We start from the raw sequence: 26,742 nt of genomic DNA on the forward strand, positions 1-26,742 counted from the left end.
GCTGTTGCCTCCTTTAGGAAGTGACAGTTATTAATTGAATTATTACTGTGTGCCAGGAACTATCCTAAGGGTTTTCTATATGTTAATTTTTTTAATCCTCACTGTACTTCTCTAAGTGTTCTTATCTCATTAAGATCAGAAAACTAAGGCCCAGAGAAGTTAAGTAATTTGCCCAACATCACACAAGAGGGCTAGGATATAAACCCAGCAGTAGGCTACAGATCCCATAATCTTAACCAGGAAAATAAATATAATAGTGGTATAAAGAATTAATTGGAAAATGGAGACTGGAGACAAAGAAATAAGTTAAGAAACTTGTCATAATTCTAGGAAAAGGAAATAATAAGAATATATAAGACAGGAACACTTTATGGGAAGAAAAGGGGGAAGTTCATATTGAAGTGACTCCTGAGCTTCTAAATTTGTCTGGTCCAAGCTTATCAGTCATCCTGAAGTAGTCCCTAAAGGGCAGGCTTTTTTGCTCATCGAAGAACTCCAGGGGAGTGATTTAGGGTTGTTTGGTATTCCACCTGGCCTTGTTGATACTACGTTGGTGGATTGCGAGCTTAAGAGTGGAACAGAAAATAAAATAAGTAATGAAACTTTGGAACTTGATATTTTTTGAAGTTTGCTATGGCTTTCTAACTAGTCTAGACTTGACGTGGATATCTTAGGACCAGATTAAGTAGATCCACTGATTTCCATTGTTTGTACCAAGGAGTTCCAGGGTGGGCCAGAAATGTAAAGTGGTATAATAACAGTGTTGTCCAAGTAGGTATTTAAAGAAATACTGATTTTTCTGACTTCAGCTAAATTTAGATCAACCATAAAATGGAATAAAGGAAATCATTTACGCTGGTAAAATTAGGTTTATTAGTATGGCCTTATGAACTCTAAGCAAATAAAGTAATATTTAAAGAAAACATTTTTTTCTTTATAGAATGGCATTCACATGTTCCTTTTGTAAATTCCGAACGTTTGAAGAAAAAGATATTGAACTACATCTGGAAAGTTCTTCACACCAGGAAACACTAGATCATATTCAGAAACAAACCAAATTTGATAAAGTAGTTATGGAGTTTTTGCATGTAAGTAGCTATTTTTAAAACAAGAAGTACTTTATCTGATAACTTTAATTCTTTACTTTTCCAGTTTCCCATCTCTCGTTTTAAGTTTCTAAAAATTTAGTGTACTGTTTACATAAAGAGTTCTTAAAAAAAAAGCCCAGAATTAAATGTGAATTCCTCTGTAATAGATTTTAGATTTGTAATTTGGGAAAACATTTTATGTTTTTCACATTAGTTTCTATCAGAGGTGTCAGGAAAAGAATTAACAACTATTTGTTGATGCAGAATCAGCTATCATTCACTGAGTGTCTACTCTGCACCTTGTGCCGTGCTGGGTACTTTCATTCATTGTGTCATTTGAGCCTGATCTCAACTCCTATTCATCATGAAAGATCACACTCAGAGCAGTGTAATAACTCTGTCAGTTAGTTGGCAGTCTGAATTCAGAGCCAGAGAGTGGGTGTCTGTTTGGTGTCCTTTATATTATCAGTGTGTGGTTACCAGTTCAATAGTTTTTCTTGAATACTTAACAAAAGGTGCTGTGCAGGGACCAAAGACACAGATACCACCCTCTGTGAACTAACAGTAGTTGGAAAGAGAATGTGCTTATATATCCATAGATGGTACAGTTAAGTTGAAGGGCTGGGAGTGAGAGTGTAGTCAGGGGGGTTTGGAGAAGGGGAAGATCGTTGGGGCCAGGGATGCTTAAGGAAGGGACTAGAGCTGGACTGCTAATTGTACATACAGTTAATTTGGACAAAAGCATGAAATTGTTAAGGGGTTAGAAATAAAATGATCATGCATTCCTCCATATCCTTTCAGAATTGTGCACCTTTAGAAACATTTCTTCCTGTAATTTCATTCCTTAACTGGTTGGTTCCTAGTTATCATTTAGGACTTAAGTACTCAACTGCCTTGAGAAGACCTCTTAACTCTTCTAGCTGTCTTTGATTTCTCTTGTTCTTTATGCCTAAAATATATTTTTTTCTTTTTGAACTTTTATTTAAATTCTAATTAGTTAACATACAGTGCAGTTTTGGTTTCAGGAGTAGAATTCAGTGATTCATCACATATACACCTAGTCCTCGTCATAACAAGTGCCCTCCTTAATATGCATCACCCATCTAGCCCATCCCCCACCCACCTCCTTCCATCAACCATCAGGTTGTTCCCTATCGTTGAGTTTCTTGGTTTGTTTCCCTCTCCACCCCCCGTCTTGTTCTATATTCATCTGTTTTGTTTCCAAATTTAATTTAATTCCACATATGAGTGAAAGAAATCCCATGGTTATTTGTCTTTTCTGACTGACTTATTTCACTTAGCATAATACACTCTAGCTCCATCTGCAGCATGGCACATGGCACAATTTCATTCTTTTGATGGCTGAGTAATATTCCACCATATATCTTTATCTATCTATCTATCTATCTATCTATATGTGTACACACACACACACACACACACACACTATTATCTGTATCCATTCATCATTCAGTGGACATTTGGGCTCTTTTCATAGTTTGGCTATTATTGATAGAAAATACATTTTGAAAGCAAATATTTTTTATAAGTGTCTTAGTGCTTTCTTTGTATTTTATGATAGTCTTTTCAACTGAATTGTAAGCTCTTTGAGAACAGATATTAGTTCTTATGTAACTGATATTATCTTCCATAGGCTGTTAGTTTGATGCTAAGCATATTCTAAGTGCTCACTGAAGACTTTCTGGGTTTCTTCCTATTTTGCTCTATAGGAATGTATGGTGAATAAATTCAAGAAAACATCTATTCGTAAGCAACAGACAAATAATCAAACAGAAGTAGTTAAAATAATTGAAAAAGATGTTATGGAAGGTAAGTATTTAAACAAATTATTTTAGAAAATTACATGTTTTTTTTATATACCATACCCTATTTCAGTATAAATGATGGCCTACTAGAGTGACCAAGTCAAGTACATAGTCAAATGTTGTAGCCATGAGTAGGTTATTAGAGATGAATTCCTTTGAGGACGACTTCTCATGCTTACAAGTTTATCATGATCTACTGTTACATCTTTCACTTCAGTTACAAAAAAAATCAGCTTTTCCTCTAGATGGAGGTGAATTCTTCTATATATCTTCTGGCTGTCTTATTCCTTCTCATCTCTTTAAGGATGTCTGCTCAAATAGTGAACTCAGTTTTTTAGTCTTTCTTTTTCTGTTTCTGAAGCCTATGCTTCCATCTTTAAAAAAGAAAAAAAGTCTTCAAAGAAACAAAGGAAAAGAAAAGAAAAACAGACAATATTTGCCCTAAAACTTGCTTTTCCCCTTGAACAACCATGCTTCTTTAAGCATAGTCCACACTATGTGTTTATTCACTGCCCATTACTACTTTCCCACAGTAGACCACTTTCTATTACCAGTGGTCTCCTGAAACTGCTCTGATAAAAATTTCTGACATCAGCTTCAGTAGATTCTTCTGAATTATTATCTTACTTCTATAGCATTTTTACTGATGTTTGTTCATCTGCTTCCTCCCCTGGATTCTGTGGTATATCACTATCCTGATATTCTTTATTCCCTTGCTGTTGTTTACTTGTACTTTTCTTTTTCTGTGAGGCTTTTAGAAGTTGGCATTTCCCACTGCTCTTCCTTTGTTCCATTATCTTTTTTTGTATTCCTTCCTCTTGATTCATCTATTTGCAGAGCTTAAATTAACCCATCTCTGTTGATTACTAATACATTATATGCCTAGCAAAGGTTTCTCTCTGAACCCGAGTCTCAGACATCCAACTGCCTACTGACTTTTCTCTTTAGGGGTCTCACAAAATCTGTGTATCAAAAAATTTGTGTACTCCAAACTTTGAGCATCCTCCACCCCATAAAGAAAAACAAAAACCCTGTTGACCTATCTTTTTTTTTTTTTTTTTTTAAAGATTTTATTTATTTATTTGAAAGACGGAGATCACAAGTAGGCAGAGAGGCAGGCAGAGAGAGAGAGAGAGAGGGTAGCAGGACCCTGAGATCATGACCCGAGCCAAAGGCAGCAGCCCAAACCACTGAGCCACCCAGGCGCCCCTGACCTATCTTTTATTTACCTTGGAAGTTGGCCTCATCATCAGAGCCAGAAGTGTATAGTCCTATGTAATTATACTTTGCTCTATCTGTAACATTGTATTTTATCACTTCTGTCTTTTTTTTTTTAAGATTTTATTTATTTATTTGACAGACAGAGATCACAAGTAGGCAGAGAGTCGGGCAGAGAGAGAAAGGGGGAAGCAGGCTCCCCACTGAGCAGAGAGCCCGATATGGGGCTCAATCCCATGACCCTGAGATCATGACCTGAGATGAAGTCAGAGGCTTGAACCGACTGAGCCACCCAGACTCGCCTGATCATTTCTGTCTTTTAAATATCTTCCAGGTCTCTTCTTTACCTCTTCATTACATTTGTTCAAATCTCCATCTGTTCTCTTGGCAATTATTATTTTCTTTCTTATCTCTAATTCTCCATGACTTATATTACTTCAAGAATTTTAGCTGGTTCCCCATCCTCTACAGGATAAATTTCAAATTCCTATGTCTGACATGCAAAGATCTCCAGGGTGTTTTGTTTTTTCTTTATTCTCAGTGCCCCAGCCATACTGAATTACTTGGAATTCCTATAAAGTGCCATATTCTCTCACACCTTTCCCTTCCATATATTTATACCTTTATCTATAATAAATTTGTTTCTTGTGAATCCAGTCTTGACATTTTTTTTCCTATCCCTGTCCACCCACATTTATTATGGTAATTTTTTTCTTAGTACAAAATCAACATGTCTCTTATATATTTTGGGGATGGACTTTAGGCCTCAGAACATGATTATATAACATGATTAGGAAATACACTGTTATTATATTTTATAATTTTATCTATTATCCAGATTTTTAATCTGTATATGCAGATTTGTGAGATGTAGAAAAACTTAACATAATCTACATACTTTGATTATTTTGGGGGAAGAAGGGGTTATAAATAACCATGGAAACAATAAAAACTTGTTTTGTTGGAAATAAGAATATGTAAATCATTACTTTTCTTATTTATAACTGGCTTTCTTTTGTAGGTGTTACTGCAGATGATCACATGATGAAAGTAGAGACTGTTCACTGCAGTGCATGCAGTGTGTATATCCCTGCTTTACACAGCTCAGTGCAGCAGCACTTAAAATCTCCTGATCATATCAAAGGGAAGCAGGTATCTATCTTAATGAAGTCATTGAATTATTTGTTCATCCTTTATTGTCCTTTAAAGGCCATTGTTTCACACCTACCGGCTTGCATACAGCCCTATTAATCTGTGTAAAAAAAACTATGAAGATAACCTAGAGGGTCTGTGTAGCATAGTAGTTAAGCCTGGTGGTGGTTAAGATTGAGCTCTGGAGCAAGAATTCCTGGGTTTGAATTCTGGTTCAGTATATAATAAGTGGTAAGCAAGTAAATTAACTTTTCTTTGCCTAAGCTGCTTTATCTGTAAAATGGGGATGGATAATCATTCTACTCTTACATAACTGTTTAAAGATTAAGTTGGTGGGGCACCTGGGTGGCTCAGTGGGTTAAGCCTCTGCCTTCGGCTCAGGTCATGATCCCAGGGTCCTGGGATCGAGCCCCACATCGGGCTCTCTGCTCTGCAGGGAGCCTGCTTCCTCCTCTCTCTCTGCTTGCCTCTCTGTCTACTTGTGATCTCTGTCAGATAAATAAAGAAAAAATCTTTAAAAAAAAAAAAAAGATTAAGTTGGTTAAAGTATAAAAAACACTTAAAATGGTGCCTGACTGATATAAGCATTATGTAGTATAAGCTTACATAGTGTAAGCCTTCAGGAAATCAGAGCTGTTGAATTGTTCTTTTCATGAACACTTTTTTTAAAGTTGGTACAAAACAGTTTTATGAGGACAGAGAGAGGGAGAGAGAGAGAGTGTGTGTGTGTGTGTGTTTTAGATCAAAAAAGAAAGGAAAGATTTGATTATAACATACGTTTTTCTGATTGCTGGGAAAAATAAACTAGTATCAGCTGTTATCTATTGTTACATTTCTAGGTAAATTTACTCAAATTCTAGGAAAAATGTACTGTTTTCTTTTGGATTGGCATATTTCTGCTTTTATATTGGTTGATTTTATTTAGTCCAGTTTATTTCAAATAGTGTTTATAGAATGCGAAACTAGCTCGTTTGAGAAGCAAATTTAAAAATTCAAATATTAAAGACTTAAGTTTTATGTACTTTTTAAGATTTATTTCATTTATTTATTTATTTATTTATTTATTTAATTTATTTGACAGAGAGAGATCACAAGTAGGCAGAGGCAGGCAGAGAAAGAGGAGGAAGCAGGCTCCCTGCTGAGCAGAGAGCCCGATGCGGGGCTCTATCCCAGGACCCTGGGATCATGACCTGAGCTGAAAGCAGAGGCTTTAACCCACTGAGCCACCCAGCCGCCCCTTATTTATTTATTTTAGTGAAAGAACAAGTGTGCGAGCAGCAGGGAAAGAGTCCTGAAGCAGACACTCTGCTGAGTGTGGAGCCCAACTCTGGGCTCAATCCCAGGACTCCGAGATCATGACCTCAGCCAATATCAAGAGTTGGCCACTAAACAGACTGAGCCATCCAGGCACCCCTAAAGACTTAAGTTTTAAATAGAACATACCTGAGTCTTAAATTCATATTTTGTATTGATGTGATCCTCATTTAACTCAGACATCATCAGCCACTTTGAGCTCATAAAATCTTTTAAAAATCTTTGTACTTTTCTCTTTTGATATTCCCTTGACACCTTTTTGGCAACTAGACAATCCATATTATTACCTTTCCTCCTTTATATAATACAGTCTTATGCTAACTACATTCCAGACGAAGACTAATTACTCTAGTAGTATGAAAAATTATTTTTTAATGGCATGAAAATTAGTAGTTGGCAGAATTGGGGCAGGGCAATGTGCATGTGGAATAGGAAGGAGAGAAAGCATCTATTTAGTAGATTTGGATGTATCATATTTGGTGACTGGGTGTTTTTTAATGAGTCTGATTGGCTTATTGAATCTTCATTGTTTTAATCCATGGATGATTTAGATTGTATCCCAGTAGCTGCTGTTGGTTTTATAACTTAATTTGCTAGGAAGTAAATCATTTAAATCTAAGAAATATTTTCATGGTATAGTTTCCAAGTACCTCACTGTGTTCTATTTCTCACAGGCTTACAAGGAGCAAATAAAAAGAGAAAGTGTCTTGACTGCTACAAGCATTTTAAATAATCCAATAGTGAAGGCACGATACGAACGTTTTGTTAAGGTAAGATTTTAGGGCAAAACCTTTTTAGGTTATATCATAGTATCTTTATAATTAAATAGTGACATAGTAACTGTGATGTCTATATATAGTGCAACATTAGGAAGAATTTTACTTAGTATCTTGCTTATAAGTAAGACATCTTTTTTCCTAATTGTTGGGATTTGTTGGGTCAGGGAACAATAAGCCATTCCTCTCTTTTTTTTTTTTAAAGATTTTATTTATTTATTTATTTATTTGACAGGCAGAGATCACAAGGAGGCAGAGAGGCAGGCAGAGAGAGAGAGAGAGAGGGAAGCAGGCTCCCCGCCAAGCAGAGAACCCGATGCGGGACTCAATCCCAGGACCCCAAGATCATGACCTGAGCCGAAGGCAGTGGCTTAACTCACTGAGCCACCCAGGCGCCCCTAAGCCATTCCTCTCTTATCCTTTTCTCACTCTAGATCATTTGAGGGAAACGCAGGAGTCTGATTGAAGATCAGAATGTCATTCTTGATTTTTATTTATTATTTTATTTTATTAAAAAAAATTTTTTTTTGAGGTAGAGAGCGAGAGAGAGATCACTTGTGGGGGGCAGATGGAGAGGGAGAAGCAGACTCCCCACTGAGCAGGGAGCCTGACAAGGGCCCCAATCTCAGGACCTCAGGTTCATGACCTGAGCAGAAGGCAGGTGCTTAACTGACTGAGCCACCCAGTTGCCCCTATTCTTGATCTTTAAAGAAAGGATAACTTGGGGGATATGACAAGTGTATAGTTACTGTGGACCTTTGTATTTCACTTTTTTTTTTTTTTTAAGTTTTGCATTAATCCCAGTTAGTTTCATCTGTACGATATAGTGATTCAGCACTTCTGTACAATACCCAGTGCTCATCACAACAAGTGGCCTCCTTCATCCCCATCACCTACTTCCCCCATCGCCCCTGCCTACCACCCCTCTGGTAACCATCAGTTTGTTCTCTTTAGTTAAAAGTCTCTTTCTTTTTTTTAAATTTTAATTATAATTTTTTAAAAATTTATTTATTAACATATAATGTACTGTTTGCTTCAGGGGTACAGATCTGTGATTCATCATTCTTACATAGTTCACAGCACTCACCATAGTTGTATTTCACTTCTAAGTTAGATAAACTTATCTCTCCTTGACCTCTGTTACTGGTTCAGCTAGACAGCAATAAGCTTACCCTAGTTTACCACATGGCCTACAATAGACTAGAGTGTACCTTATCTGTTGCTGGGAGGACACAAAAGAGGGGACCCGGAAAGGACTAATTTGTACATGCCCAGTTTCTTTTTCCAAGCATACTAATTGGATAAGTTGTTCTTGCTTGGATGGGAAAGTGGGAGGTCAGATATGCTGCTTCAGAAAAATCTCTCTCGTGGAATCAGGAGGCCAAGAGAAGAGCTTTGCCCTGAATGTTAGTAAATGCAGATGTGAACAATTAGGTAACCTGGCACACTGCTAGCTATATGTTACTGTGGTACTCTTTACATAAAATTCTTTACATATTATATATACTTAACTGTGCAAATAAGAATTTACTGTTACTCAAGAAATTAACAAATATATTTTAGAGGTTAGCTTTAGAGTCTTTGTAAAATAATGCCTCATTTGAAATCATCCTACACTGAAGAAAGCTATTATGTTGAAAATTTGTAAGTCTGTTATTTACATTTGTAACTAAGTCTTGATTTTATGGATTAGAGAAGTATTATTTATTTTGGCTATTGTAGTGATTAACAGGTACTCTGTGAAGAAGCCTGATCTGTCTATATTTATCTCTATATATTTTTTAATGATCATTAACTTACACCTCAACCAAGTGATTTACAAGCTGGATAAATCTCAGTTTTTTCAGCTTGTTCCTGAGGGTCCCATTTTCTGATTTGTCATATTTGTCACTTTTACTACATTCTTGGCACCATTTTTAAAAGGTGAATGCAGAAATTGTAACAGAGTAATGCAGTCCAACAGCAACAACAAAAAAATAGTGACTGCAGGCCTAATTGAAATTCAGTTTTTTGGGAGATATGGCATCAAAAAGGTAAGAGCATCATTGCTAAATGAGGAAAAATTTTTATCCTTGCTATATCACAAACTTTTGAGAAGTTAATAATGGTCTCTATTAATGTATGAAAGTAATATTTAATGAAAGAAGAATACAAATTTGAGTCACTATGTAGACTTCTCAAGCTACACTTGAGAGTCACTTCATTGAATGAGAGACATCACTGGTGGGGAGTGTCTTGCTGATGTGCATATTGTGGAGAAAATACCTGAACTGAGGAGATCTCTTCTAGAATTTTTTTTATTATGAATAGGATCCACGGACCAGCAATATTGGCATCTCCTGGGAGTTCATTAGAAATGCAGTTTCATTTGAACAAGATCCCATTTGATTTATAGACATGTTAAAATTCAAGAAGCACTGGTGTCACATTATTCAGTGATATCCCTTTGTTCAGCTTTCCTAATCTCCTCTGTTCCCTGCTGTTACTCCCCAGAACATCCTCTGCCTATGGTCAGCTCTGGTCATCACTTAAAATTCTTTCACCTTTAAGTGCTCAGTCTGACAAAATTATCTTTTTTAATCTTTGCCCCATGAAAATAATCAATTCATCAATTTCCCCTATTTCTCCAACTATATCACCTTGTTTTACCTTCACATCCTGGCCTTGATACTCATGGTCAATCCTTATAACTGCAGTACTGCCATTCTAAAATTCCTCACTTACTTGTTCTACCACTTAAGAGTTCCCAGCACTACACCATCTAGGGTTAGCTTTTTTTTTTTTTTTTTTTAATAGATTTTATTTACTTGAGAGAGAGAGCACAAGTGGGTGGGGGGTAGAGGCAGAAGGAGAAGTAGACTCCCCATTGAGCAGGTAGCCTGATGGAGGGGCTCAGTTCAGGATTTGGAGATCGTAACCTGAGCCCAAGGCAGACACTTAAACCAACTGAGCCACCCAGGCACCTTTATGGTTAGCTTTATTAACTGTCTTGCTACAAATGTAATGGAATTGTACCGGTATGGTGTTTGCTAGATTTTCACTGCAGTTAACGGTAATTTTGCCCATTACCAATCAATGTAATGTACTTTCTACAGTGGCTATTTCAAAGCTTTTCCACTCTTAACATATCTAGATTTCATTCTTACGCCCTTTACTTCCTATGTTCTTATCACTTCTCTTGCTTTAGGGAGATTGAGACCACTAGATGTGAACTGTAAGTTTTCTCCTTCCTGCGTTAGATTTATGTAACTTACTCTCACTTTTATTGTTATCTGTGAAGATACCCCCTTTTAGCCCTTCACCTGTATTACTGTTTCATCAATTTTCTCGCTCCTTACTTGTATCTTACTTGTGCCCTGTTTATTATTTTATTCTTCTACAAACAGACATGCTTACAAGTTCCCTAAACTAAAAATGACTTGACTTTTCCTACTCTTCCCCCTTTCCATCTTATCTTTTCTCTTATCACCATACTTAGAAGGGCACTAAGTTGTGCCTTGCATTGTGCTCTTTGCTTCTACTCTTTAAACTGGTGGTTCTCAATTGGAGATATGTAATTAGAATTCCTTGTGAGGCTGAAATCAAACAAAAAGCTGCCTTGGCCTTCTTTAAAACCTTCTGAATTAGAGTTTCCCAAACTTCTCTGATTAATACCTCGTGAAATGCTTCTTAAGTATGCAGGTCACCAGATCTTGCCCCTGGAAAATTTTCATTCAAGAGGTGTGAAATTGATTTGGGAACTTCTGTTTTTAGCAAGAGGTCTAGTACTTGACTAAGTTAAAGTCTCAGTGTGTGGGACTTGGGTCTGTGGATTTTGAAAGCTTAGAGGAAATTCTGATTCATTCTTGGGCAGTCATTGCTGTCTAGCTTCCACTTACATCATACATTTGGAACTGCTCCAAGGTAACTGGTGACTTAATTTTCAAATAAATTTTTTTAAACATTTTTTATTTACTATTTTAAACATATGAAAGTTAAGGGGATAGTGTAATAAATCCCTCATTCAACTTTAATAATTCTCAACTCTAGTGACCTTTTTCAATTCTTTTCTAATATTACCTGTTTGCATCATTTGATACTGTTAATCTGTCACTTATTCTTGAAACTTTGTTTTGCCGGATAATATTTTACTATCCTGAGTTTCCTCCTGCACTGAGTATTTTTTTCTTCATAACTTCTGTCCCTGTGTATGGATGTTTTCAGTGGGTTTTTTTACCATTAGCCCTTTTATTCTACTTATTTCCCTGGCCTCACTATTCACTTGGCAGACAATTCACAAGTCTTACTTCGAACTCTCTTTTCTTTCGAGTTGTGAATTTAAAGCTGCCTCTTAGACATTTAGACATCTTAAATTCTAATTATATATAGCATACATCTGCTTCTTCCACTTTCCCCGTCCTAATTTACATATTATTTTAATGGTGCTGCTACATCTTTTACACTTCCTCTCCTGGATTAGTAGAGTAACCCACTCATTAGTATTTCTTCTCTTACAATTTCAGTTCATTCTGTGCCTTCCCACCTGATGGGTCTTGAAGTATGGCACCAGGCTTATACTTTGCTATATAATAACCTTCATTGCAATTTATTTCTTACTATATTAATATAGCCTTTTGATACGGTCTAGTTTATGAGACTTAATCCAGACACATAATTCAAGTATTTATATAAATTAAAATAATAAAGTTGTATCTGTGAGTGTTAGTGAATTATAGATTTTTAAAAATATTTTATTTATTTATTTGGTAGAGGGCACAAGCAGAGGGAGAGCAAGAAGCAGACTCCCCACTGAGCAGGCTGCCCACTGTGGGGCTCGATCCCACGATGCAGAGATCGTGACCTGAGCCGAAGGCAAACACTTAACTAGACTGAGCCACCCAGGTGCCCGTAGTGAATTAGATTTATCTACTTTTTTAATGTAAAAGTAAGGTATATCTAGTAGGTACCTGGTTTTCATTCATTTGAATTTTTAAAAAGACTTGATTTTCATTTGACTGTTTTGAAGGATCCTACCACCATAGTACATTGAATCTTGGTGTAATTTAGTAAAACATATCTTCACTTTATTTACTTTCTTTCTACCAAAACCCACGTATTTGCTTTTGTCATGTATGTGTGTGTGTGTGTGTGTGTGTATGTGTGTGTGTGTATGTCTCTCTCTCTCTCTCTCTATATATATATATATATTCCTAACTGAAGTTCTAAAATCATATATATATGATCTTAGATTTAGATTTTATATATATAATATATATATTTAGATTTAGATTGTATATATATGGTTTTACATATATGTAATCATATATAGATATATGATTTAGAAATTCAGTTAGGAAAATGTGGCTTTTCAGCATTCCAGTTTATGGAATGTAAAGTAGTGACTTTAGTAATTTATATACCCACATTGGTATGAAATAGGTACTGAACAAAATATCTAGTGGATTTGTCATGTGTTAAAATAAAAAGCTTCAAATTATATTTATTTTTAATGTTATAGCAAATAAAAATTTCGCTGATAACAAAAATGAATATACTGATTTTAAAAGCTATTTTCCTCATGCTTTTTTAGGGTGAGAATCCTTTTGAAATTCAAGATCATTCTCAAGATCAACAAATAGAAGGAGATGAGGAAGAAGAAGAAAAGATTGATGAACCTATTGAAGAAGAGGAGGAAGAGGAGGAAGAAGAGGAGGAAGTGGGAGAAGTAGAGGAAGTAGAAGAAGTGGAGGAAGCAGAGGAAGTGGGAGAAGGAGGAGGAGTAGAGGGAGTGGGAGACACACAGGAAGCAGGGGAAATAGAGGGTGTGGGGGAGGGAGAGGCAGTGGGGGAGACAGAAGCAGTGGGGGAAGGAAAGGCAGTGGGGGAAGGAGAAGCAGTGGGGGAAGAAACAAAGGAAGAGCCTGTTGACTTCCCTGTTGACCAACCTGAAGAAAATTAAATATAAGGTATTAGTCAAATCTAAAAGAAGCTTTAAATTTCTCTCCTAATATGGAAAAGGGTAAGAATTTTAATAGTTTAAAATATGAGAATTAACACCCATGTTGCATGCATTCCACACATTCAAATTTGTTTTATATAATTTCTAAATGTTTGGCATTTGTTTAATAAGATGAAGGTAAGACTATTTTAGTTTAGTTTTTATAGCTATCAAACTTAGATTAGATAAATTGTTTGTATAATTTTTAAGCTTAATTTTTATTACTTTATTGGTGTTAAGGATAACAGATGTGTATTGTTAGTATATCTACTCTAATCATTTGAACTTAAATGCTGCTGTTGGGAGTATATATTCAAGTGTGCATTAATGTTTTGAATACTTACCCTAGAAGAGATAAATTGGGCAAGTATTTTGTGCTCTGACTGTGTATTTTTTTACGGCATTGGACATTGAATAGTAATTTGCGTTAATATACGCTTAAAGGCTTTTTGTGACCATGTTTCCCTTTGTAGCAATAAAACAATTTTTACAAAAACACTTTCCCTGGATTAGCAATTTTAAATGAAACAATTCATCAATTAAATGAGTATTTAAAATGAGGTTTTTGCCTTAATGTAGGCATTTAGCTCATAGATACATCAAGATGACTGAGAAGAGTTGAATTAAATATTTACTTCAAGCATTTTTTAAAAGTACTGCTAAAATATTTTTTAACCTATTTCAAGTTGAGGTCAGTCTATAACTGACTTGTTTATACTTGTTTCAATTCCTTCCTTTTCTTTGTGCCTATGTCAGATCTTGAAATCTTGAAAATACATTTGGATACAAATAATTTTTTATAGTTGTGTTAGTTCTTTTGTCATGTCTGTTTTTAGCCGAAGAACCAAGAAGCAAACTATCACTTTTCTAAAAAAGAAGTATTTCTCTCTTGAATTTTTTTTTTAACTTTTTGTAATTTGTAGGCTTACATACTGAAAAAGAGAAGATGAGATTGACAGTCTATTTTCAAATGAACCATGACCATCTATGTCACTGAAAAGTAATGCTCTTATTTCTTTGACTCTTCACTCTGGCCTCTTTTGAGAGGGGGACTCTCAGTGAAATAAATTAGTTCCTCCAAATTTTGAAGCATTGAATGGATGAGTATATGGGAATATTAAGTAATTCTAAAGCGTTAAGTTCATGAATGTATGGCATTTGTAGAATTTCACAGGTAATTTCTCTTTTTACATACAACAGAGCTATTAAAAATACATTTTGGGGGGCGCCTGAGTGGCTCAATGGGTTAAGCCTCTGCCTTCGGCTCCAGTCATGATCTCAGGGTCCTGGGATCGTGCCCCTCATCGGGCTCTCTGCTCAGCAAAGAGCCTGCTTCCTCCTCCTCTCTCTCTCTGCCTACTTGTAATCTCTGTCTGTCAAATAAATAAATGAAATCTTTTAAAAAAATAAGAAAACATTTTGGAGGGCCAATATGGGCTCATGTTGTGGGCTAGATTTGCTTATCTTTAAGCTTTAAATCCTTTGTATTCACGTATAGGAATTTAGAACCAAATAAGAGAACGTTAGCTGAAGACTGGAGAAATTTGGATCCTACCTAAGAGTCTGTATTTACTTAAATAGGATTTAGAAAGCCTTTGAGCTCAGGAGTTAAAATTTTAAGAATTATAGGACTTGATCGATGGTCTTGTTTCTTATTTATTTAGTTTGTTCTTTATTTAAAAATATTTGTGTAAGTGTAAGGTAAAAGGAGAACAGAACCCTTTGGATTATAATTAGTGGGTTCTTTTGGTACTAAGTAGGGTTTGTTTTTTTTTTTTAATATCCTTAGTAATTTGAAATTTGAAACTTGGAATGAATCCTGTAACAAAAATCTGTATAACAAAACTTCTAAGTAAATACTTTGTTTATTTATTTAATTTTTAGAAAGATTTTAAGTAATCTCTATACCTAGCATGGGGCTCGAGCTCAAAATTGCCAGATCAAGAGTCTCACTCTTCACTGAGTAAGCCAGCGATGTGCCCCATAAATGTTTTAGAATAAGATATAAAGAACATCTAAGTAGTAATTTTTGTGGGAAACATGTAAAAACCTTTATTCAGATTAGCTCATTTGCAAGGTATTATTATTAATAAAGTATGTTTTGTTATACTTCAGAAATCAAAATTTATATATATCCTATTAGATAATTTATAGATAGGCAGTTTAATTTGCAGGCAGATTAATTTTTGTGGTCCTTAGAGTTTTTATTTTCAGTACTTTCATGATAAGAATTATATGATATCTCTAATAACCTTTCAACTTCTGTTATCCAAATATTACTTATTAAAAATCTAAACGTGGGGACGCCTGGGTGGCTCAGTTTGTTGAGCCTTCGGCTCAGGTCATGATCCCCGGGTCCTGGGATTGAGTCCCACATCGGGCTCTGCAGGGAGCCTGCTTCTCTCAGCCTCTGCCTGCCACTCTGCCTGCTTGTGAGCACGCTTGCTCGCTCGCTCTCTCTACCCCCTCCCTGACAAATAAATAAATAAATAAAACCTTGAAAAAAATCTAAATGTGTAGTTACAATAATCAAAGAAATTTATTTACAACTTGCACAGTTATTTAAGGCTGCTGCCTAGGGACCATCCTATATTCTTCCCTTTTTATCACCTTCCACCTCCAGTCTTTCAGAAAGTCTGTGTTTTCTTTTTTTTTTTAAAGATTTTATTTATTTATTTATTTGACAGAGAGAAATCACAAGTAGGCAGAGAGGCAGTTAGAGAGAGTGAGGAGGAAGCAGGCTCTCTGCTAAGCAGAGAGCCCGACTTGGGGCTGGATCCCAGGACTCTGGGATCATGACTTGTGCTGAAGACAGAGGCTTTAACCCACTGAGCCATCCAGGCGCCCAAGTCTGTTTTCTACTTCCAAAATTTATCTGTCCCCTCTTCCACATCTGTTGCTACCAATCCCAGTTCATGTCCCCATCATCTCTTTCCTGGACTATTAAAGTAGTTTATTGAGTAATCTTCTTTCTAGTTTTGCCCTGCTAGATTCAGTTTTTCACACAAAAGTATAATCTTCTAAAAATATAATTAAGATAATACTAGTTACCTGCTTCTTTTTGTATCTGTACCCTTATTCAAGGCAGTCAGGCCTGGCCTAGCATTCCTGCTTTATATCATGCTGTTCTCACCAGCTTTGGTGGCCTTCTGTTAGTTTTTAAATGAAGCTCTTCCCTATATCCAGACCTTTGTACTTTCTGTAATCTATTCCTCTCAGCTTTTTTTAGAATCTTTCTCCTTTAGGTCACCTTAAATGTTAAGACGAGGCTTTTCTAAAGAAACATGAGGGCAGTCGTTCTTAAAATTTTATAAAAGTAAGGATTTGGGGTACCCGTACCCCAGATTTACTAGACCATATTCTTTGGAAATGATGTATTTTAATAGATACACAAGTGATTTTGATGGTAATGGTCAGTGACTGCATATCAAGAACACTTAGAGCAGCCTCAGATTTCTAGTGCCTGCAACTCCTGTATCAAAGCAGGAGCTTCAGTCAACAGGCAGAGGTTTGGGGAATTTTCATAATGTTTTACCAAAGCATCGGAATGACTTGTTACAAATATCTGGGAGTCAGAAAACTGGACCTTGTTCTTGTTTTTGTTCTTTTTCTCCCATTAGGTTATGTAATTCTTACAAGTTGAAGTTCTAATAATAGATCTAACAGTTTTCCCATAAAACAAGCTCTCATATTATTCCCCTACTTTAAATCCTTTATTGGCTTTTTATACATGTTAGTGAAACATTCAGATTCTTGTGATATGGCCCCCGTGGTTCTGTATGTTCTGTTCCTTGCCTGCTTCTCCAGCTTTGTATCTTAGTCTTTAACAATTTATATTAACTGCCTGTACCTCTAAACATTTGAAATAATGACATGCTTCAGGAGGCAGAATGGTTCCTAGAGTTGTCAAGATTTAACTATAATCAATATTACAAAATCTAGATATTATATTTTATATTACTATACTAAATATACCAAATTACCATACTAAATATATTAAAATATATTTTATAATGGTATCGTATTATGTAACATCTAAAAAACCATTAATCCTTTGTAAGAATGAGGTGAAAATAACAATATTTGCAGCAGTTTGTATACCAAAAGTCATGGACATGTAGAAAAAAAAACTACAAGAGCCAATGTTGGTAATATATGCTAAAATGTGTTTGAGAATTCTCTTTTTATTAGCAAGATTGTTCTTACTTAGAAGTAGTTGGTATCAGATTATCTTATTATCAGACTTACATTACTTGACATTTGCTTTGCCTACCAAGTTGTCCTTTCTGTGAATACAAACTTTATGTATATGTAAAATACACGTAGCATAAAATTTACCACTTTTACCGTTTTGAGCTTACATTTCAGAAGCATTGATGACAAATTTTTGATTACAATTTGGAATCCATGGTGTTCTGCTGATGGACAGAAAATGGAGTAGTCATGCAGGCAGAAGTGTTTTAGTCTATGTGACAGTTACAGTACGAATTTTAAATTAGCAGTGTGACTTTATTTGATATTTCCTACTGAGCTGGCTGGTTCTGTTATGCAGACAAAATCAGGGAGCCTGCAAGCTTAGGGGTAGACCCTTGGATGTGGTGAATTCAGTCCCTGCTGCCACCAATTTGGGCCTCCTTGGAAGCAGTTATGCTAGTTTCTTCCTGCATTTCCCTTCCCCTTCTCCTGACTTCCTAGTTTGTGTTTAAAAAATTTTTTAAAGACTATGTTTGAGGTAGGGGTTATAAGAGATGGCCTTCTTGGAGACTGAGAATGTAGAAGGGAACAACTATAACCAGCTTAGTTATTAGATGAATAGACATTATGAATCTGGGGAGAGGTCAAGATCAAAATGACGTACTCTATTAAAGACATCTTATGAAGTTCTATTAAAGTTACAGAAACTATACAATGATAAACAGTTTCAGTAATAAAAATCAATTCATAACCACACTGGAAGATACCAAGGTTGCTGTGAAGCATTGCTAGAAGATAGAAAACAGAGAACCAAATCTTGGTGAAACAGAGAGGCACAGTCCACATAGAGAGAAAATTAAGGAAGTACCTCCATTTTCTTTTTATTTATGTATTTATGTATTTATTTGAGAGCGAGACCAGAGTGGGGGAGAGCAAAGGGAGAGGGAGAGAGGGAACTTGGGCATGGAGCCTGACGCGGGGCTGGGATCTTAAAATCCTGAGATCATGACCAGAGCCTAAATCAAGACTTGGACTCTTAAACAGATGAGCCACCCCGTGCCCGCACCTCCATTTTTATTTTAATTTATTTTTAATTTTTTAAAAATATATTTTTTTATTTACTTGACAGAGATCACAAATAGGCAGAGAGGCAGGCAGAGAGAGAGGGAGAAGCAGGCTCCCCGCCGAGCAGAGAGCCCAATGTGGGGCTCAATTCCAGGACCCTGAGATCATGATCTGAACCTTAGCAGAGGCTTAACCCACTGAGCCACCAAGGCGCCTCTCGCACCTCCATAGTTAGAGGTGGTTGTCAGAGTGGGTGGCTTTGGTATGGTAAGCCATGTCACTGAAGGACTGAATAGTACACTAGTCCCTGGCTTAGGAATCTTGGTTCATGATATTCCTCCAATTTAAAGCCATAACACAGCCTGCTGTTTGCCAATTAGAGTGAAACTTCTAATGTAGTAGACTCCCAGAGCATATATGTATAGCAGCCATCGAAGTGTGGTCATACCTTAGGTGTTTCGTGGATACCACAAGGGGCTTTGAGTCCTCATACTTACAAAATAGGCAATCAGAAAAACCTGGTGGCTGTCCATTTTCCATTTTTCCAACTGAGTCCACCCCCTTTCTCTCTCACACAATTAAAATGCCAGGGAATTTCACTCAAATTGAGAAAATAAACTATAGGTAACAATACTTTTTGGCAAAAATCCAGTAGTTTTACAAACCACCATCTGCAAGCCTCCCACTCCCTGCCTGTTTTCATATGGATTTTAAATTTTTAAAGGGTTGTGGAAAACAAAGGTAAAGAAACTGTGACAGCTACTAATGTGGCTTCCAAAGCCTACAATACTTATTAACCGCTTCTTTCCAGGAAAAGTTTGCTGACCCCGAAGTTTGGTTCTTATTTTCCGATAATACTTAACTCAGAAGCAACAAATATTTAAGGAAGAGAGCGACATGAAAGATAAACAGTAAACTTAACAAGCAGAAATAATCCTGGGGATATAATGCAGGTTAAAAAAAAAAAAAACTGAAAACCCTTAAACTTTAAAATATTTTAATAAATACTAAAGTAAGTATAGTATTTTATGTAATAATAATTAGCAATAATTATACTATTCTTATATGTATCCTTAGATACAGTGTATCATTATAATCTCCAAAGAATTTTAGAGGTTATTGCACTAATTTTAAAAAGTGCAAACTGTAGTAAGAAATATCTTGGAAATAAAAAAAAAAATAGTTGCTAAAATAAAAATATATTTTAGGGGGCACCTGGGTGGCTCAGTGGGTTAAGCCGCTGCCTTCGGCTCGGGTCATGATCTCAGGGTCCTGGGATGGAGCCCCACGTCGGGCTCTCTGCTCAGCGGGGAGCCTGCTTCCCTCTGTCTCTGTCTCTGCATGCCTCTCCATCTACTTGTGATTTCTCTCTGTCAAATAAATAAAATCTTTGAAGAAAAAATATATATTTTAGGCTAATTAGTTGAAGAAAACATGGCTGAAAATTTAGTTATTGAGCTAGAATTGTAAACTGAGGGGTACTTACAGAATCATATAAGAAAAGGTCACAAAATAGAAATTATGAGAAAAGTTGAGACAGAAGATCCAGGTAAACACCATCCATTTAAAATGAAACTTCATGGTCATTACCAAGGCTTTGAGAATGCAGTTTTCTCATTTGCTGTGGACATGACCATAAAAAAATTTTCCCACTAGGTTTTCTTTCTTTCTGCTACTTTGCTAGCATTCAGCCTATTGGGAACATTTTACCAACTCTGTTCTATTTCCATTGTCTTAGATTAGCACTGTCCAGTATAAATTTAACAGAAGCCATACGTGATTTGGTAATGGTCCTATTTCAGATTCTCATCTGAACATACATGGCTAGTATACTGAACAGTGCATGCCTAGATCTCTAAGAGCTGTCTTTTGCTAACTCCTTCCATATTGTAAATAACCATGCAACTTGTAATATAATAGATTTAGTAGAGGGAGGCTGGCTTCAGTTTACATGATCATCTCTGGAAATGGAACCTTACTTTATGTTCTGTTATATAGGAGTGACATTGACAACTGTGGATTGATCAAGTTCTTTTTAAAAGGGCTGTTTTGAAGATTATGAGTCTAACTTTGGAGGAACTATGGTGATGAGCAGTGACTGGCAGTGGAAGGAATCACATGTAAAAACTCCTTAAATAAAAATTTATTGGCTTAAAAAAAAAATAAAATGAAACTGCATGAGATCAGGAGCCATATGTACAGAGAATTTAGCATTGGAACTCCTACATCTATCGCAGTGCTGGGTGCGTTGTAAATGCGCAGTAAATATTTTTGAATCAATGAATATATATATTGCATAGGAGGTACAGAAGTTGAGAACAGAAAAGGTATAAAAAAGAAATAATAGGAAAAAATTTCTTCTGATGAAAGACTGACCACATACTAAAAGTCCGAAGTCCTGAGGAAAAATAATGAAAAAGGAGACAAGCACTTAAAATATATCCTCACAAAATTACTGTAATCCCAGGATAATGAAAACAATCTCAAAATTTCTAAAGAGAAACAATTTACCTATAAGGAGAAAGAATCACATTGGTCTCAGATTTGTCATCTGTACGTTGGGATGCTAGAAGATCCTGTTATTTTTAAAGTTGAGGGGGAAAATTATTTTGAATTTAAAATTCGATCTTGAGTTAAACTGTCATTTTAAGAAAGAGGGCACAATAGAGACATTTTAGAATATCAAGAACATGAGTTCAGAAATTAACTGTCACAAAACTATGCACAACAACATGGTGTCAAATTGTAATGAAAAACTTCATGAGAAACTGGCAAATTTGCAATCAGAGCTAAGTATTTGAATATAGCCCTTTGAGAAATTACTGGCTGAAGAGTTCAAAATTGAGGACACTGGTTTTGAGCCAAGACTTTAAGAATTACAGAGTATTGCTTTTCAAATAACCGTTAAAAATGACCAGGCCACAAGGACATTACATGCAAAAGCTCCTTCCTGTAATCACAATGCAATAAGTTTGAAATTAATGAATGGATAGCAGTTGGTTAATACAATCTAATCAGATATAAAATATGACACGGTCCTTGTATTGCTTACATTTAAAATGAAACAATAACTCAGGAAAATTTAAGGAAGAATTCCTATTTTTTTTAAGCTCTCCCAGATTATACAGAAATCTGAAATACCTCTCAATTTGGTCTCTGAGGCTAGCAGAACCCTTATTCCATAATGTTGCCCATCAAAGGTAACTATAGACCCATCTCCAGTTAGGAGCAAATGTAACCATTGAAAAAACATTAGCAAATTAAATCCAAGGTTAGATGTATCACGACAAAGGGATTTAACCAGAGCATAATCTATTAATGTAACTCAATACATTAGGAAATCTATTACTGTGCTTTAAAAACAAAACAAAACAAAACAACCCCCCCCCCAAAACCAGATGAAATGGGAAAAAAAAAATCACATGATAATCTCAACAGATGCTGGAAAAACATTTCCTAAAATTTAACACTCAATCCAGATTTAAATCTTGTCAGGCTAGGAATAGAAAGAAAGCTGTTTAATTTGGCTGAGGATGTCTACCAGAAACCTTCAGCAAACATCCACATTTGAGACAGGAAAAAGTCTCTTGTCTATATAATCACTTAACGACAAGAAATAGAAATTTTAGGAGGGAGAATAGTATTTCAGGCAGTGTGATGTAGAGATAGTGCATCCAAGAGAATTAATTGAAAAACTATTAGAGATAGGGGCACCTGGGGGTATAAACTTAATGGGAAAAGTACAAGATCCAGATGAGGAAAACTACACATTTTTAAAAAGGTTTTTATTTATTAGAGAGAGAGAGAGAAAACAAGCAGTTGGGGGAGGCCTAGGGGGAGAAAGAAAAAGAGAGATGCAGACTCCCTGCTGAGCAGGAAGCCCGATGCAATGTGGGCTCTATCCCAGGACCTGGAGATCATGACCCAAGCCACCCAGGCATCCTCAAAACTACACATTTTAATAAAGGGTATAAAATGTCTGAATGAATAGTCAACATTCTTTGTTCCTGTTTGTAAAAATTTAGTATCCTCAAATGAATTTATAAATTAGTTGCAATTACAATTTTGTTATTTAGAATTAATGTTGTCTGTAAGAGAAGGTTAAAAATAAAGTGGAAGAGTCAAGTCTTCCATATAAAAGTTTAGGTGGGCAGTGTAGGGTCGTGGTGCCTTTCCAGGTGTTGTAAACTGAGGCTCAGTCTCTTGTTTTGCCATCTTCAACCCCCTAATCTCCAGTTACCCTGACTCTATTGCTGTCAGTAGAGAGGAAGAAGAGAACAAAGTCACGCACCTTCACAGTAGGAACCGGTCCCAGAAATGGCACTTGTGTTTGTACATTATTTCCTTTGCTTACAACAGCCGTATGAACACACCTGTCAAGAAGGCGGGAAAATGTTTTTATTCCATAGGACATCTTTACAGCTAAAAACCAGGGGTTCTATTTTAAACTGATTCAAAAGTTCTTATGCAAATAAAAACATTAAAAAACAACAACAACAATGAAGGTGGCTCAGTGGGTTAAAGCCTCTGCCTTCGGCTGGGGTCGTGATCCCAGGGTCCTGGGATCAAGCCCCATGTCGGGCTCTCTGCCAGCCTCTCTACCTGCTTGTGATCTCTGTCTGTCAAATGAATAAATTAAAAAAAAAAAAACTTAAAAAAACAATGAAAATTCAGTTTGTATTTCTTACTAGAAATGTAAAACAACAATATATAAAATATAAATAGATAAGTGAAACATTAAAGAAAAAAATTATTTAAATATTTGGTATATGGTGAAGGTACAATTTTGAATCAAAGATAAAATATAAAGTTCTAGAAATGGTTTGGAGATAGAATAGTTTCACTGGGAAAAGCCCTACCTATGTCAAACTTCGCACAAAGATAAATTTCAAGTGGATTAAAGAGATAAAGGTAAAAGCCCCTACACAAGGATTAAAATGTAAGAAACTTATTTATAATTTTGGGTTTTTCTCAGTAAGATACAAGCTCCAGCAGGCATAGGGAAAAATATTGACAAATATGGTATATAAAAGAAATGACTGCAAGGTGGAAGACACTAAACAAAATTGAAAGAGTAGTAAAAGGGAAGAGTATTTGCAATATGTACAAGAGACCAAAGATTAAGTCAATAAAGAGCTTCCATTTGTCAACCATTATGTTAATAAGCATCTGAAAACTTATAATAGCGGCTTTTGGTGAAAAAGTCCCTCTTCAGCATGGTTGATGGCTGAATAAATTGTTTCACCTTATTTGGAGGGCAGTTTGGAAGGAACTAGAAAAATTTTAAATGCACAGACTCTTTGATCCAGCCGTCCCACATAAGTAGCTGTTCATTTGCTTGAGACCAGGAAGGCCTGAAATGCGCATGAATACAAAGATTACTTATTTCACCTCATCTAAAATATATTGAGGCTAGTACATCTTTACTTTTATCAGAAGGTGTCAAAAAAGGTTTTTAACATAACAAATACCACTTGGCTGACAGCAGTGGTAAGATGCCATCAATCGTAAGATGCATTCCAGCCTGACAGATGATAAAATGGGGATGGGGAACCGTGTCTAAGAAATGCTGAAACAAGAGTATAAAAGAAGTCTTTGCAGTATTATTTGTAATAATGAGAAACCTGGAACCTAAATATTCAGCAACAAGGGAATGATTAAAATGTGTTGAAGTCATAACAATACTTCCAATAATCTATAGCCATTGGAGACAATGAGAGAGATCTTATGTTTTGACGTGGAAAAATCTCCAAGACATACTGTTTAGAGGAAGAAAAAGAGTTATAATGTATATATTAGATTTTCACTAGGAAGAAATACATATGTAATATCTCCAAGCTACATATTTGTGTAGAAATGCATAAAAATAAAATAATCTATTTACATAGAAGAGAAGTTGGAAATGATACATAGTGTTTACATGTGAGGATGGAAGTTGCATTGTGAAAATGGTTTTTGTTTTGACTGCTTATTTCTGTTTTCTTTTGTTTTTTTAAATAAGGTATAATCATGTGTCTTGTTTATAATGTACATGTTTTAAAGGAACCTGGAAAAATACAGAGAATTACAAAGAATAAAATAAAAATCACCTAGAGTACAATCGCCCAGATAATAGCACCATTAATAGTTTTTGTGTATTTTTTTCTAATCCATTTTTCTTTGTAAGTGGGTAGATGTTGACACTGTTCTTTGAGGTAGGAGAGACAGGAATAGCAGATGTAGGTGAGGAAAACGATAAATCAGTTTGGGGGCATGTTAAACTGGCATTGTTTGTGGGGCACTGAAATGGTGAGATCAAATAAGCAATTGTATATATGGGCATGGAGCATAGGGGGAGCTCATGATCAACTTACAGTATTAATGCTTTCCCTTTCAAGTGATGGATTTTAATATTCATGTGTCTGACACAAATAAAAATGTCATTTCTTGCGGCAGCATAGTGTAACATGACATATTAGCTCAGAATTCAACAGCTCTTCCTTATCTGCTGTTCCCCACCCCCTACCTTCTCTGTATCATTTTCTAGTTCTGTCCATCTGTCCATCTTGGGAAAAATATTTAAATGAAAAAAGGCCTCAATTTTCTTAACCTGCAAAATGAAGGTAATGTTACCTTCCGTGCACTATTGTTGCCAGAATTAAATACATAGCACTGTCTGGAGTGCTTCGTTAGCTCTCAACATGTAAATTTTAGTGTTTTTACTGTTGCCTAAATTTACCAATGCACATTTATTTGTTTAATTTTAAGTAGAGATAAGAGAAATGGGAGTACTGATTTCGTAAGTGTTTGGTAAAATTAATAGAGAAATTTAGGTTTTTTTCTCTTTTTTTCACATTCATTTTAACATAACTCTTGATCTTTCATGATGTACTTTATTTTTTAAAAAATAATTTGTAAAAAGTTTTTTATTTATTTGACACAGAGATACAGAGTAGAAGTAGGCAGAGGGAGAGGGAGAAGCAGGCTCTCCGCCAAGCAGGGAGCCTGATATGGGGCTTATCCCAGGACCTTAACATCATGACTTGAGCCAAAGGCAGCCGCTTAACCAACTGAGCCACCCAGGTACCCCTTTCATGATGTATTTTAAAGATTACATTACATTTACTTTTGGTAAGGTTTGCACAGGCCTTTGGTCAAAATTAACAAAATCACAACCTGGTAATTTAATATAACGAAAGGGAAATAATTCCTGAGTGTCTCCTATAACAGAACTAATTAATCATAGTTATTCCAAACAACTTTTTCCTTCAGCATCGGAGGTTCTTACCTGACCAGGATATTAAATAACCTGCTAATGTTAGAACTCCAAACTCAGCCACCGCAGAGAGGTAAATAACTCTCCTCAACTGGGATTTGGATTGCTTGTCAGTGCTGAGGTCACTATCACTGTTAAATGACAGATGTTTTCCTGAAAATCCCCTGTATCTCTTCTTGTAATATAAAGTTCAGTGCCTGCAACAACAGGGTGGTGTTCTTTAATAACTGTTAAATTTATTCTTTAGAGATTTTACAAAGATGTCCTCTTGCTCCTGGAGGACTCCCTTGACACCCAACTCTGCATTTTCTTTTTGCATAATGCCTACAATTTAGAGCCACCAGGCTCCCAGTTGTATAGCTCTTGTATTCTTGGTTCAGTACAACCAAAATACTCATAAATCTCCTTTTCTTCCAGTAGCTTTCTGCAGCAGCTGGGGTCTGACAGTGATGTCCCTGATCTATAATTCCAGACAACCCTAGGGTGAACACATCGGCCAATCCAAAGCAACTACGTCAGATAAAGTGATGTTGTTTGCACAACTCAGTGTCCTCAAGAGGTCGTCCTGTAATACTCCCAATTTGTATTCTGCATAAAACTCCTTTTACTAGTTATAAACTTCCTACAGGGAACAAACGTATCCAGCTAAAGGATGCTGAACATACGACTGTAATTTTAAGCTCAAAAGGAATGGGCTAAGCTTTTTCCATCCTAGAGCTAAAAACTATAAAAGAATCCAAATTTCTGTGTAAGGATGACTTTCTTCCATTTGGAATTCTAATGAGGCAGTGTGTTCCTGAGACCCTGCATTTGATGTGTAATGCTAAGAATATGACTGAGTAATATAAATATTTGAATTGTACATGAGACAGTCTTT

General features: G+C 35.8%; 1 protein-coding gene across 2 annotated transcripts in view; it reads left to right on the top strand.

Moving 5' to 3' along the window:
- The window catches only part of ZNF326 (zinc finger protein 326), a 45,455-nt gene extending 23,040 nt beyond the window's left edge, over positions 1-22,415 (top strand). Inside the window, exons 8-13 of one of the 2 annotated variants that reach the window (XR_014300040.1) lie at positions 941-1,088; positions 2,819-2,918; positions 5,154-5,284; positions 7,273-7,368; positions 12,944-14,351; positions 20,609-22,415. Coding sequence is in view for 1 of the 2 variants with exons in the window: in XM_082688627.1 (XP_082544753.1) it covers positions 941-1,088; positions 2,819-2,918; positions 5,154-5,284; positions 7,273-7,368; positions 12,944-13,312 (844 nt within the window). In the remaining variant the exon portion in view is untranslated. Of the gene's footprint in view, positions 1-940; positions 1,089-2,818; positions 2,919-5,153; positions 5,285-7,272; positions 7,369-12,943; positions 14,352-20,608 lie in introns of those variants that run through there. The other variant, XM_082688627.1, reaches the window with a different exon arrangement.
- The last annotated feature ends 4,327 nt before the right edge of the window (positions 22,416-26,742 follow it).

Source organism: Mustela nivalis (genome assembly GCF_964662115.1).
Source record: "Mustela nivalis genome assembly, chromosome: 10".
Taxonomy (NCBI): Eukaryota; Metazoa; Chordata; class Mammalia; order Carnivora; family Mustelidae; genus Mustela; species Mustela nivalis.